Genomic DNA, 13,678 nt, shown 5'->3' with positions numbered 1-13,678 from the left:
ATAGCTTGTAATTTATCAAAGTTTGGAAAGTGTCTAAATTTTATCATCCTTTGATTTTGTCTCACAAGAATTCGGATCCATCTCTAAAACCTTGTCCCATTTAAAAAGCTTTATCATCAAAGCACATATCACTGACATATAAGGGGGACCTTGGATATAAATAATATCATTGGTCTTACATAACATAACTCGTTTTGGACGCATTGGTTGTGGATGTGAGAAAAACTCCACAGTTAAACAGATAGATGACATTCTGAAAAGCTTATATATCCATCCCGAAGTTGGATCTAACATATTCTCATATCTTTCTAACGATACATTATTTGTATAAAAATAAAGCTATCATTTGTCTGCTATGATTTTTTAAACACAAGGAAGTTTCTCTTCTAAATAGTTATACAAAAATCATTTTATTCCAACTCAAATCAACTCCCTATCACTTCTATTAATTAAGCACAACCTATATGATCTCTTCGAAATTGATCACAAGCAAGATAAACATCAAATGTTATCTTCAGAACTTTTTAGATTCATAAATACATCTTATTAACCAATTTATCAAACACTTGTACACAAATTTAGGATATTCCTTCACCATTTTTAGACCTTTTCATGCCTCCTACAAAATTGTAACTAATAAGATTGGAAGTTTGGAACCTAATAAATCTTATAGACAATTCTATAATGGTAACTACTAGGTCAGTTTAGAAACAATTATGATGTTGCTGCTTTACGTGCATATCTAAATAAGAAGCTAATTGTGTATAATAATAATAAAAACGAAAAGGTATACACTAATACACTATTGTTGTTTTCTTTTAAAGAAAAACTTGAGCATAATTATAAAATAGATTAAACAAATACCCTATGTAGTATTGAATTACATTTCTTTTAAAGAAAAACTTGAGCATAATTATAATGCCTCTTGCTAGATCTTCATGTCAATGAATTTTCCGACTGTTAATATAAGAACTTAAGAAGTTATCAATTTCATTTTTTACTTACGTAACAATCTAACATAAATTAATATTAAAAATAGAAAAGCAGGTTGACAAAATTGAAAAGAAAGGACATCAACGACAAGTTGAAAAGTCTTTGAACAAATTCGAAATCACATCAACAGCATAAGATAAAAGATCCATAGATACAAGATATAAATGTGAAAGTAATGTAAACAAAATGAAAAGTTTTGTCATAGAATACAAAATAAATGTTTGAGGGAAATGATATATCTTTGTAAAAATGAGCCTAAAAATCTTTTTAAAACAATGAAAACGATAAGATGATGACCTGTAGATGTTATTAGTTCTCTTTCTTAATATTATCCTTTGATTTTACAAGTTGTCTTGATCTTTTAAAATGATGTTTAAAATAATTATTCAGAAGGATTAATCATTTTTCAATGTTTAATATCAGCATCAATGAAAGTGAAAATTAAGTTTCGTAAAGCTGCATTGATTCAGTTGTATTGTTTTGAAGGCCTTTTTGGTCAAAAGTTTGTATTAATTTGAAACTTAAAACTTTCTGTAACATCCCAGTATTTTAAGGTAATAGAAAATTAATCTTTTTTGTAGTTTTGACATTAAATTAATTTCCTAGTATTTTGTTTTGAGTTAAGGGATTAATTTAGTTGGAACTTTAGTGGCTAGCGGGTATTTTACCCACAAAATACAATATGGGACGTGGCTAGCAGAGAGAAAAGCCAGCCACTAAGTTGATGATTCATGTTTTCCCACTCAAGCTCTTTTCTTTTCTAACTACTCCATTTTCTCAAAATCCTTCCATGGTTCATGCAATAGAAACTCAAATTGAAGAAGTTTAATCTTAAAAGCTATAACAATAATCATCTCCTATTGTGTTAGAATTGAAATTTGGGGCTTCCTTGGAGGTGGTGGTGACCGATTCTTTAAAGAAGAAAAAGAGGAAGAATTCCAATTTGAAAACCCTAATTCTTTGTTTCCCATTCTTGAGGTATAGATTTCATAACCTTAGTTTGATTTGTCATTTAAAATTAGGGTTCTTAGCCTTGGAGTTGGGGTTTTTGCTATTGGGGTATTCAAGTAAAACCCTAACTAAATTTGAATGATGTATGGATTATTGATTGAAAGAATTTGTTGTTAGTGAGAATCCCCTGTGGTAAAGATCTCATGGTGTTTGGCTAGTGTTTATAAAATAAAGCTTTATTTTGAGAAATTGAAGATTTGTTGGAAAGTGTTTAGTAGCCAAACACCATAATCTTAGAGTTGTTGAATGTAAGTAGTTGAGTCATGGAACTCATAAATGATATGTGATTACTCTTGTATAGGTGTTGAAGATTAAATTGTCGATCTTGTAGCCTTGTTGTGTCAACTAGCCAAGTTTATGGTGAGTGTATATGCATATAATCATGTTCTTGTTACTAGAGGTCATAGGTGGGTAAATTCCTATGACCCATTAGATAGTTGTTTGTTAGAACTAGTAGGTGGGTAAATTCCTACTAGTCAATTTGTTTATAAGAGCTAGTAGGTGGGTAAATTCCTACTAGCCAAATTATCCATGGCCATGTTGAAAATGAATGTATGTTGTTTGAAATGTATGAAAAGGCTAGCTTGCTAGGCTTATATGGTGCTTGATGCACAAAGTTGAAATGACATGATTATGATTATATGTGTATGCATTCACTAAGCGTTGCTTATGTTTTAGTTGTTTAACTCTTTTATAGGAGTTGGTAGTAGCAAAGGTAAAGAAGTGATCGAGTGAAGTTAGAATTTGGAAGCTCTTGCCATTTGGAAGGTTGGCATTTGGATAATTTGGGTAGATGGTCCCTTTTGATACCCATTGGCTTTTGATACATGTTCTTTGGTCAAATTTTTTGGATGAACTCCTGAAAGGTTGTAGTTGCGTTGGAAACTTTAGTAATGGTAGAATTTGTAACTAACTTGACAATTACCCAAGTAGGGTTATTGACCCGCTTGTGAAATTTTGTAGTCAAAAGTCTTGGTAGAAGGAATGATTTCAATGTATGGGTGACTTATGCTCTAAAGGTCATGTTTTGATATTCGGAAATGTTGAAGTTGAAATGGTGTTTTGGTTTAACATTTAAAGTTAAGTGCGGGAAAATCTGATTTTGAACAAGTGGTTTGCTGCAGGTAGCCCCCACTGCGCCGCAGTGGGAGCCTGCTTTAGCTCACTGCGCCGCAGTGGGCTTTTGGTTATTGTTAGCCGAGATATATCACTGCGTCGCAGTGAGTGTGTCCTACCTCACTGCGCCGCAGTGAGCTTTCTTTCACTTTTGGCAGAGAATTTCCACTTCGCCGCAGTGGAGGTGGTCTCGCCTCACTGCGCCGCAGTGGACACCAAAAAAACAAAAAAAAAAAAAAAAATTATTCGATTTTGTTTAAAAAGGTTTGGGTCCTTACACTTTCCTATAAATGTGTGAAGCCAAATGAACAACCCATGAATAAATTCACTTTCTAACTCCATCCAGATTATTCTTTGAATCAAAGAGGTCCCAAAGCTTCAAACAAGATTAGGATGGTTGCTTGGTAACATCTTAGTTAGATAGACATATAGAATGATAATCTATGTTAAAAGGACAAGTTTTGGATACGTGAATGGTGTCGTAAAATACATCATCTTGTAGTTAGAAAGTATAATAAGTAAAACAAAGAAAAGTAAGTAACCCTGAATGTTGTTTTCTTTGAGTTTTAGGTCTTAATATCTCGATGATGTATCAGAAAAGTTGAGATATAGACAGTCGTACTCCTAACATGCCGTCTCTTTTTCCTGTAGATACAATACGGGCGTTGTCTTATCCGTTCTAAAGGGGTTGTCACCAGATGCATATGAGAATGGTATGAATTTGATGAGCGGCGATCAAAGAGATGGTGGTGGTTGGGTACGATATGGGTTCCACCATTGCAGTCGTTGGAGCTAGCGTCGTGGCTAGAAGAGAGAGACATACAGATCGTGATGGTCGTTGTGGTGGTGGTGGTCGTCGTTGCCATCATCGGAGGAGGATGACGACTGGTGGTCGGAGATAAAGATAGCAGTGGTGGTGGTTGGAGATTATAATGGTGGTGGCCGAAGATGATGGCAGTGGTGGTGGTGGTTTGAGAGGAGCAACATCAGCTGCATGAGAGAGAGGGGAAGCTTTAATCTGGGCCATAGGTCAACACTTTTGAATAGTCAGGATCTATTCCAATTTTCATAAAACATTAGTTTTTAAATGAACAATATACAATATACTAGTTAAAAAAGTCATTTCAATTCGTATGTTAGTAAATGTTTCATGTTAAAAGATTATTTGTAAAGAAAATTAATTTACACGTGAGTTAAATACATTTACAAATGAGTGATAACTGCATATAACGTAGGGGTGTTCGTGGTTTGGTTTTTACCCAGTTTAACCGTGAACTGAACTGTTTAAAAAACTGAAAAAAACCAAACCGGATTTGAATTTAGTTTTTGGTTTGGTTTGTAACCGAAACCGAATTGTATAATTGGTTTTTGGTTTGGTTATGGGTATATAATAACAAGTTTGGTTAAACCGAAAAAACCGAATAACTTATCTTATTATTATGTATTTCAATAATTATTTAACATTTGTCTATTTTATATGGATCATTATTAATATACTTTTTACATTAGATGTTTTATTTGTTTATTATATTCATTTTTTGTAAAAATTTGAAAAGATTGGATGGAAAAATAATGAAGAACTTGAATATCAAAGATTAAAATTTTTTAGTGATGAAAATAAAAAAAAATTTATTTGTTCCGGTACTTTCTAAGACTAGTTTTTTTTTGGAATGATTATGTTACTTATTTATCCATTTCGTGTTTGAAATCTAAATTTACTACTTTGGTGAAAAATTGGAATTACGAACCTATTTTGGTTAAATTTAGCTTAGACAAAATGATGGATTAGTGTTTTTCATATTTGGTCTTTTTGGTTTTAAACCGAAACCGAACCGAATTCTAATTTGGTTTTCGGTTTGGTTTTCTATTTTGAATTAGGTTTTGGTTCGGTTTTGGTTTTGAAAAAGAAAAATAAAAAAATCGAAAAACCCGAACCAAATAAACCGAATAACCGAAAACCGAACCGATGAACACCCCTATAACGATACATTTTTATATACCGTCAGAAATACGTATAATTGTCATAATTATAAATAGATAGAAATTATATTGAGGGTATGCCATTGCATTAAAAATACAAAGGGAAGTGATTATTCAACTACACATTTTATTTTCTATACTACAAAAAATTTGTTTTGCCCTTTCTGCTCCTAATAATATTTTTTAATTTTTATATTCATTATATTATATATGATCTTTTTACCTTATGCTTTTCTCTGTTAAACTCTGTTTTATTGCTACGTACACAAAAACATTTCATACAAGATAAGATATTACAGATACTTACAAAACATGAATATAAAATTCCACTGGGAAGTCATACACTATTTATAGGAGCATCTTAATCAATCAAAATATTCGAATACTGAATTTATACGTTCAGCAAAGTTTCATGTTTTACTTTCACCAATAACCTATATCACAAATAATTCAAGGATTAGCAAATTTTGAAGACATAAAATAGTTACATATTTTAGAGTATCGAATGCAAAACTGCAAATATAATCAGTCGAGGACAATATCTAGCAGCCATGGTTATCGTTCTTCTTCGAATGCGATATAATTCATTTTACGTTGTCAATATCCCTTCCCTTTTCTTTATTATTAGATTATCAATAGTCATATGTGAACTCCACTAAATACGGAAAATGCCTTCTAACAGGGGAAAGAGTGTTAAATGTGAAATTGAATTACAAAAGATGAAATGTAAGAGACTAAGAGTTAATTGTTATGAACTGTTTATAGCTTATCATAAAGATACATATTTTTGTGACTATAAATCTACCCGATTACAATCGAGAAAATAAACAAAACAATAGTGCAATACTTACTCTTTTATTAGGGAAAAGCTTGTCGCTTTAATATTTCGGTTCTCTCTCTTTAACCTCTTCTTCTCCCTAACAGTAACAAATTTCTAGATCTAAGATCTGAATTTGTGATCCGAAGATTGGGATTGAGATTGAGATTAAGATTGGGAGTTTGAGATTGAGATTATCCCTATCCGGTTAAGGCTTCCACTCCGGTGTATCTAACCCTATTTTTCACTTTTGGGCGTCCCTTCCACTCCGGTGGATCTGGAAGCAGCCTCTCTACCTTTGAGTAGGGGTAAGGTCTATCTACATCATACCTCCCCTATAGCCCGACTTATGTCAGGATTGGGTACCTTGTTGTTGTTGTTGTTTACTGGGACAAAAAAGTCATTATAATTATTTTGTAGTATAGGAAGTAAAATGTGTAGTAGAAAGAAAAACAACAATAAGTGAATAATTCATCATCAAAACACACACACTTACTAACATCACCACCACCGCCATACTCAAAGAAAAATTAATATAAAATAAAATTAAAAAGCGTTACAGTAAGTATAAACATCAAAACGACGTCACTCCATCACAGTTATCAACTTAACAGTTCTCTGTGTAATCTTACCATCTGCATAACAAACTCAATGTACTCATCACCAGTGTGTGTGTGTGTGTGAAAATGTCTCACAAATGACGTTACTAGCTATCACTGCTTAATACTCTCACTATTTTAAACCTCAACTACATCTGTAAACCCTAATTTCTGATTTCAGACCGCCAAATACACTCCAAAGGTATGATTACTTACTTATAACTGTATCTTTTTATATCTATCATATGTATATATATATGTATGTATCTGTATCTATTTGTATCTATTTTTTTGTTTTTGAGCTGAATTAGATTGAAAATGTCTTTAGATTATTTAATTTGGCGGTGAAGTTATGCTTTTGATTTAGGTATAGTGTGTTTATTATCTGATATTATATATATGTCTATTTATATATGTGTAAATGTAACAAATTTTATAATTTTGATATGGATATATGAATATATGTAGTTACTTATACATGTATCTGTATGTACATATGAATCTATTAGTATCTATGTGCTTATTTTTGAGCTGAATTTGACTGGAAGTGTCTTCAGATTGTTAAGTTTGGCGGTGAAGATGTGATTTTGATTTAGGTAATAGAACAGTAACAACGTATATACATTAGTTTATGCGTGATTGGCAAGGTACTTAAGTTTTTATTACTCAACTAGTCAACTTGTATTTGCTTTTTAGGACAATGATCCAAAAAAAACTTGTATGTAGGACGGTAGCGCAGTGATATGTGATAGTTATGTCCTGGCAAACTTTTAATGGATTTGTTAATGTATGAGGTTTGATTGGTATGTGGCATGATGTTAAAGGTTTTGCTAATGAGAAGAACCTAAACTAGGACAGCCAGTGAGAATATTGTTGTACTTTTTAAAGGGATCCAGCAACTGTGAATCGAAAAAAGTTAGATTTATAGAAATGTTTTTTTGTTTTCAAAAGGTTTACGCCTAGATGGCAAGCCATATTTGATTCTAATGTAGCTGTCTAATCAGTTTAATTACTTCCCGTGGCCGGTTCCAACCATTTTTTTGGCCATCCCTAAATTGTATGCGTAGGGCGGGATTCGAATTTGAGACCTCTTGTGTGGAAACAAGACTCCTTGGGACTAGCCCACTTGGAGGTGATTGATTCATACAAATGTGACTATCATTATAATCATTTCCAGAAGGAAGCATCAAATGTTTCCTTTACCTTTTATTTATAGTATAAAGTGAATAGCGATGTTCTTTCAAAATGTGGTCTTACTGCCTTTAACCTTTAATTGTACGTCGGCCTTCATCTTATTTTACGGATATGTTACGCTATTGCAGATTTATATAACGTGCGATTCGTCTGTTTTGTGGTTTTGCTTTTAATGCATAATCTTGTGGGGATCCTTCTTCTGGCTGAAACAAGGAACCAGTTTGCTTTGAACTTTGTTTAAGTGAGGAAGCAAGAAGATCTTTCAAATGAAGGGACATTCCATCAAGTCCTTAAAAATGTTGTCGAGCTACACTCTTGAAAATTTGGACGATGATAGTTTGGAGGGTTCAGTGGATGAGTGTCACATCTTTAGAGAGGTGTTCTTTGGGCGTGAAAGTGCTCAAATCAGTAAAAGTTGTCTTGTGACTGGTTCAGTAAGTTTTGAATATGACAGAAAGATCCCTAAAGACATCTCGTTTTGTTCAGACAGTGACATTTCAGTTATGACTATTCAGGAAGACTTTCAGAATACAAAGGAAAATTTTGGACAGGGTGGCATCTGTGAGGAGTTTGCTTTGTTGACTGGAAATACCCCTGATGTTGAAGTGAAGATAATGAAGGTGGCACCTGAAGGACATTCCATTACTAAACCTTATCTAGAAAAGGCAGTCGAGTCTTCCAGAAGATGGGATGATGCCTATTTTACTGAAATTGACGTGGATGAGTTGTTTACCCCCCCTGAAGATATCACCTCAAATCCTAGACCTCTTTTACGTTATCATACATTTTGCGTACTCAGAGCAGCAGGATGGATTGTTGGTAAGCGTAAGAGAAAAGATAACTTTAAATGGGGTGTAGAGTATATGTTCAAAACTCCTGAAGGAAAGCTAGTTCGGGAATTTTATAAAGCTTGGAACATGTGCGGGCAAAGATTAATTAGTAATGCAAACTTTATTGGTGTATGTAATGGCAAATGGTGGACTGGTTTGACTCAGTTCTGGTCTGATTTTTCTAATGCATTGATCAAGGTTGAAGAACTGAGAACTTCGGGAGATGTGATTGCCTTAGCTCATTGGTGGTCCTTGCTTGATCCCTTTGCAAAAGTGGTTTTAATAGAAAAAAGTTTGTCCAATCTGAAATTAGGAAAAAAAGTCAAAGTAGAGAGAACGGTGGTCAACCATTCTGCAAGCTCTAAGAAATCAGACAGATGTGAAAAGTCAATTGAATATAAAAAGAGGAATGAAGGGAAGCGTCGTATCAAATATGATGAACTGTTACGGTCAGGTATATATAGTAATCAATCAACTAAAAAAAGTAAGACTCGTGTTCCAAAAGGTGCCAAGACGTACAAGAGCAAAAAAGGCAGTTGCAGGTTGCTTCCACGCTGTTCTGGAAAGTTGTCTGGGCTTGCTGTAAGAACGGTACTGTGTTGGTTGATAGATCTTGGAGTTATTCGGATCAATGAAGCGATCCAGTATAGGGACCCACAGGATGGTTCAGCGGTGAAGAATGGTGTTGTAACCCGAAATGGTATTTTGTGCAAATGTTGTAAGAAGGTGCTCTCTGTCTCTGAGTTCAAGAATCATGCTGGTTATAACATGAAACGTCCTTGTTTGAATCTTTTTATGGAATATGGAAAACCATTTACTTTATGCCAACTGGAAGGCTGGTCAACTGAATACAAACTTAGGAAAAGTGCCACTCGAGCTATACATGTGGAGGGAATTGACGAATATGATGATAGTTGTGGCCTTTGTGGTGATGGAGGTGAGCTGATATGTTGTGATAACTGTCCCTCAACATTTCATCAAGTATGTTTGTCTACGCAGGTTCGTCTTTCTATCTTTTGATGATAGTTTTGCAACATCCCTTAGGCATTCTCTCTCTCTCTCTCTCTCTATATATATATATATATATATATGTATGGAAGATAGTTACGCTATTAATGAACTAACACTACATTGGGGTAAATGGCACCGCTATGCCTGGATGGTGTTCCTATCACCGAATACACATCATAAATGATTGTACAATGTTTATAAGATGTTCATTGACATCCCCAAGAACTTACTGTAAATACTTGATCACCTTATAACTCATTATACCATGTCTATGATTTCTCACATAGACCTCAATTGTCTACACAATATATATATATATATATATGGGTAAAGTTATTTTGAGAACCCTTTTTTTTGCGAGAACCTTTGAGAACTTTTCCAATCAAGCCCAACCGAACCGATGATTGTTTTTTACATGAAAATCATTTTTTGATTGTTTTCTGAATAACTTATGTGTAATTTTGAAGTTTATAATTGTGTGGAGGCATGGATTATCATCCGTTATACAATTATGTGGAGATTTGGATTCTTGATCACATGTGTACGAATATTGCTATGATCACATGTATGCAAGTCGATCACATGTAATCATAGCAATATTCGTGCACATGTGATTAAGAATCCAAATCTCCACATAATTGTATGACGGATGATAATCCATGCCTCCACACAATTATAAACTTCAAAATTACACATAAGTTATTCAAAAAACAATTTTCATGTAAAGAATAATCATCTGTTGGGCTTGATTTGAAAAGTTCTCAAAAGTTCTCGCAAAAAAAAGGGTTCTCAAAATAACTTTTATATATATATATATGGGGGGACAATCAAATAAGAACAGTTTTAAAATAAGAACACGGTGAGAACACTTAAAAACTACATTTTGATGCATTAAAAGTCCATAAAACTAATATAGTGTATAACTAATTATCATTATCTAAGTGTTTAACAACACATTGGTCTGTCAAAATCGAGAAAATCATGTTTTTTGTTTTGTGCATCCATCTTGGATGCATATTCATCAAAATGATGCATCCAACAAAAAACGTGATTTTTTCGATTTTGACGGATCAATGTGTTGTTAAACATTTAAATAATGATAATTAGTTATGCACTATGTTAGTTTTATGGACTTTTAATGCATCAAAATGATGTTTTTAAGTGTTCTCACCGTTCTTATTTTAAGAGTGTTTTTACCGGAGTGTTATATGTATATATTACAACATGTATCTTTCTTAAGAAGTTGAATATCGAAATTGATATGCTCAATCAGTTCAGATTCATGGTCTTATTCAACATGTTGACTTGTCAAATATCAAATCAGTTTGTATTGTTAGAATTCTAAACGTTAAACGTATCAAAAAAAATCACTAGAATCATTAAAGTGTAGAACTAAAGTTTTAAGTAAAGCAACGTAGAAGGTTGTTTTCACTTGATATGATTGGGACTTAGAAGTGCCAATATGTTCTTTCCTGACCAATTCTAGTTCATCAAAATGTGAGTTATAGAATCTTCATTTGTTCTTTTCTGAGACTTGTCACAATTTCACTTGCACTGCAGTTATTCATCAGAGTTTGCTTTGGGCTTTGGCTTTAACTTGTTTTGATTTTTATTTTAACTAAAACATATGCATGTGAATACTAGTAAAATGTGGCCAGCTTCTTAATTAGTCTTTTTGTCAACTTTTTTTAGTGTTCTAGGGGGTAGGGTTCTTGCCCCATATTAATGTTCGAGTTTATACAGGAGCTACCTGAAGGCAGTTGGAATTGTTCAATGTGCTGTTGCAGGAGATGCGGGGATGTAGTCGTTCGTACTGAGGCTTCAGTCTCTAATGCTCTGAAATGTTTGCAGTGCGAGCACAAGTGTAATTTCTATATATACTTTTTTGTCTATACTCATGAACCGGAAGATGAGATTGTTTGTTGTCAGTGTCACAATATTGACAAAAGATTTAGATGTACATGAACCTGGTAATGTATGTAGTAATCAGCATTGTTGATCATTCTTCATTGTGAATGAATTTTGTCTTAAATGTGAACAGATCATAAGGATTGCGCCAAAGAGAACGGGATTAAGAGAGAGTTTGTGGGTCCTACCTGGTTCTGTGGAGAAACCTGTGAGAAGGTAATATGCATTGATGTTAACTAATATATCAGAAGTAATATAGGTACTTTGTAAACAAGCTTCATTTCTATCTTCTGCAGATCCATACAGGTCTTCACTCCCTGATTGGATATGTGAATCCAATCTCTGAGGGTTTTTCGTGGAGCCTTCTGAGGTGTATTCATAGTGACCAAAAGGTTCACCCTGGTGAGAATTTGGCTGCCCTGAAGGCAGAATGCAATCTAAAACTAGCTGTGGCTCTAACAATCATGGAGGAATGCTTTCTTCCTATGGTGGATACGCGGACTGGCATCCATATGATACCCCATGTAGTGTACAATTGGGGGTGAGCACTCCTATATCTGTCCCATCAAACAACGCAACCATGTCTTACAGTTAGTGCTCTATTATTTTCGTACTATATGGCAGTTCTGTAAAATCATTGTTTTGTATAATTATCCACAGATCAGAATTTGCCCGTCTCAACTATGAGGGTTTCTACACGTTGGTCCTGGAGAAAGATGACATTTTACTCTGTGTAGCTTCCTTAAGGTTTACTTGTAGTTTGTATATCTTATGTGATATATTTGGACAGTCATGTAAATTTTGTATTTCATAGGTTCATGCTAATAATCTACATTCAACTTAACTCTTTGTTCAGGATTCATGGTGCAAGAGTTGCAGAGTTGCCCCTCATTGCAACATGCAGCAGATATAGGCGCCAAGGAATGTGTAGGCGTCTCATGAATGCTATTGAAGAGGTAATAGTTCCATGTAAATCATGAGTAATGGTAGTTTGGTATGAAATAGAAGTATAGATAGTCTTGTAAATTCTAAAAGTATTTGTACTTCTGGTGACAAAATAAAGGTAAGTATTGCTTTTGTTGTGTTGTAGATGCTGAAGTATTTCAAAGTGGAGATGCTAGTGGTATCTGCCATTCCTGACTTAGTTGAGACATGGACAGAGGGATTTGGTTTCTCACCCTTGGAAGCTGATGAAAAGAAAAGCCTGGACAGAAACAACTTCATGGTGTTCCCAGGAACGGTATGGCTTAAGAAGCCCATGTATCAGGGGTCAACCTTTATCAATAATTGTCATGGTGAGCGCCACTTTTCTTAAAGGACTTGTTGTGGAGGTGGTGAATAGGTTGGTCTGGTGGGATCCGTGGAAACATGCATTTTATACGGGGTGAAAAACGTCAGGGTGGTTGACCTAAATTCAATAATTCATGTCTTAATTTTGGCTATATTTACAATAGAAAAAACATTAACCCAGAAAACCAAAGAAATTGGTCAATTTTGCCACTGTTGACCTTTTTGCATTCTAATAAGCTCAAGGCAAGGTCTAAACCTATTTTGTTACAAAAATGTGTAGGTGCAGTATTAAAAGCTGATTCTTCAGATCCGAATCGTGATCTTCAAGAAGTTAGGCATTCGGTAGATATGGTGCCAGTTGACAGCAATAAATTTTTGCAAGATCATAGATTTTGTGATGATAAGTTGGTAGAAGTAGATATAAAGCTTGAGGTTGAAGAATCGATCTACAAGATAGTAGGGGAAGCTCAGCTGGATCAGTTTGTGATGTAAAGCCATCAGCAACAGCAAGAAGTTCCGATTAGTTTAGCCGTTGGAAAAGCCAACTTGAAGCACAAACAAACATGGGTGACTAGGTTGTATACTCAAAATGTTGCAAGATACAAGTAATGCAACTTCAAGAGTTGCCATAGGTTGGAATTTTGACCAGGCCTGTCCTACGGCATCTCCTAAAATCATCACCAAACAGTATTTGAGTTGGCTAAAATGTGAACATAAGGTGGTAATTGATGAGTTAAACTTAGAATCTTTAATGCAAACACACTAGAGTGTATGAAGTCTCTAGCAGCATATAGTGTACAAAAAAACTACTAAATCATCTCATGTTAAATACATTAGATCTTAGTTATTTTTAAACACGTGAAAGTATCCAATTACCTGTGTCAATGTATCTTCTATTTTTTTGTTATGCCAGATTTGCTACAATAACG

The 13,678-nt window shown here is 34.1% G+C and overlaps 1 protein-coding gene across 1 annotated transcript; it reads left to right on the top strand.

Moving 5' to 3' along the window:
- The first annotated feature begins 6,482 nt into the window (after window positions 1-6,482).
- On the top strand, window positions 6,483-13,656 carry LOC122594332 (increased DNA methylation 1-like). The gene is made up of 9 exons (XM_043766808.1): window positions 6,483-6,718; window positions 7,839-9,539; window positions 11,295-11,415; window positions 11,593-11,675; window positions 11,756-12,000; window positions 12,120-12,206; window positions 12,316-12,415; window positions 12,550-12,754; window positions 13,030-13,656. The coding sequence occupies exons 2-9, from the start codon at window positions 7,977-7,979 to the stop codon at window positions 13,239-13,241; spliced, it is 2,616 nt and encodes an 871-aa protein (XP_043622743.1). The 5' UTR covers window positions 6,483-6,718; window positions 7,839-7,976; the 3' UTR covers window positions 13,242-13,656.
- Window positions 13,657-13,678: the final 22 nt, after the last annotated feature.

The sequence above is a fragment of the Erigeron canadensis genome, chromosome 3, assembly GCF_010389155.1.
Source record: "Erigeron canadensis isolate Cc75 chromosome 3, C_canadensis_v1, whole genome shotgun sequence".
Classification (NCBI taxonomy): Eukaryota; Viridiplantae; Streptophyta; class Magnoliopsida; order Asterales; family Asteraceae; genus Erigeron; species Erigeron canadensis.
The sequence above is the reverse complement of the archived record's forward strand: the minus strand, read 5'-3'. Positions and strand labels throughout refer to the sequence as shown.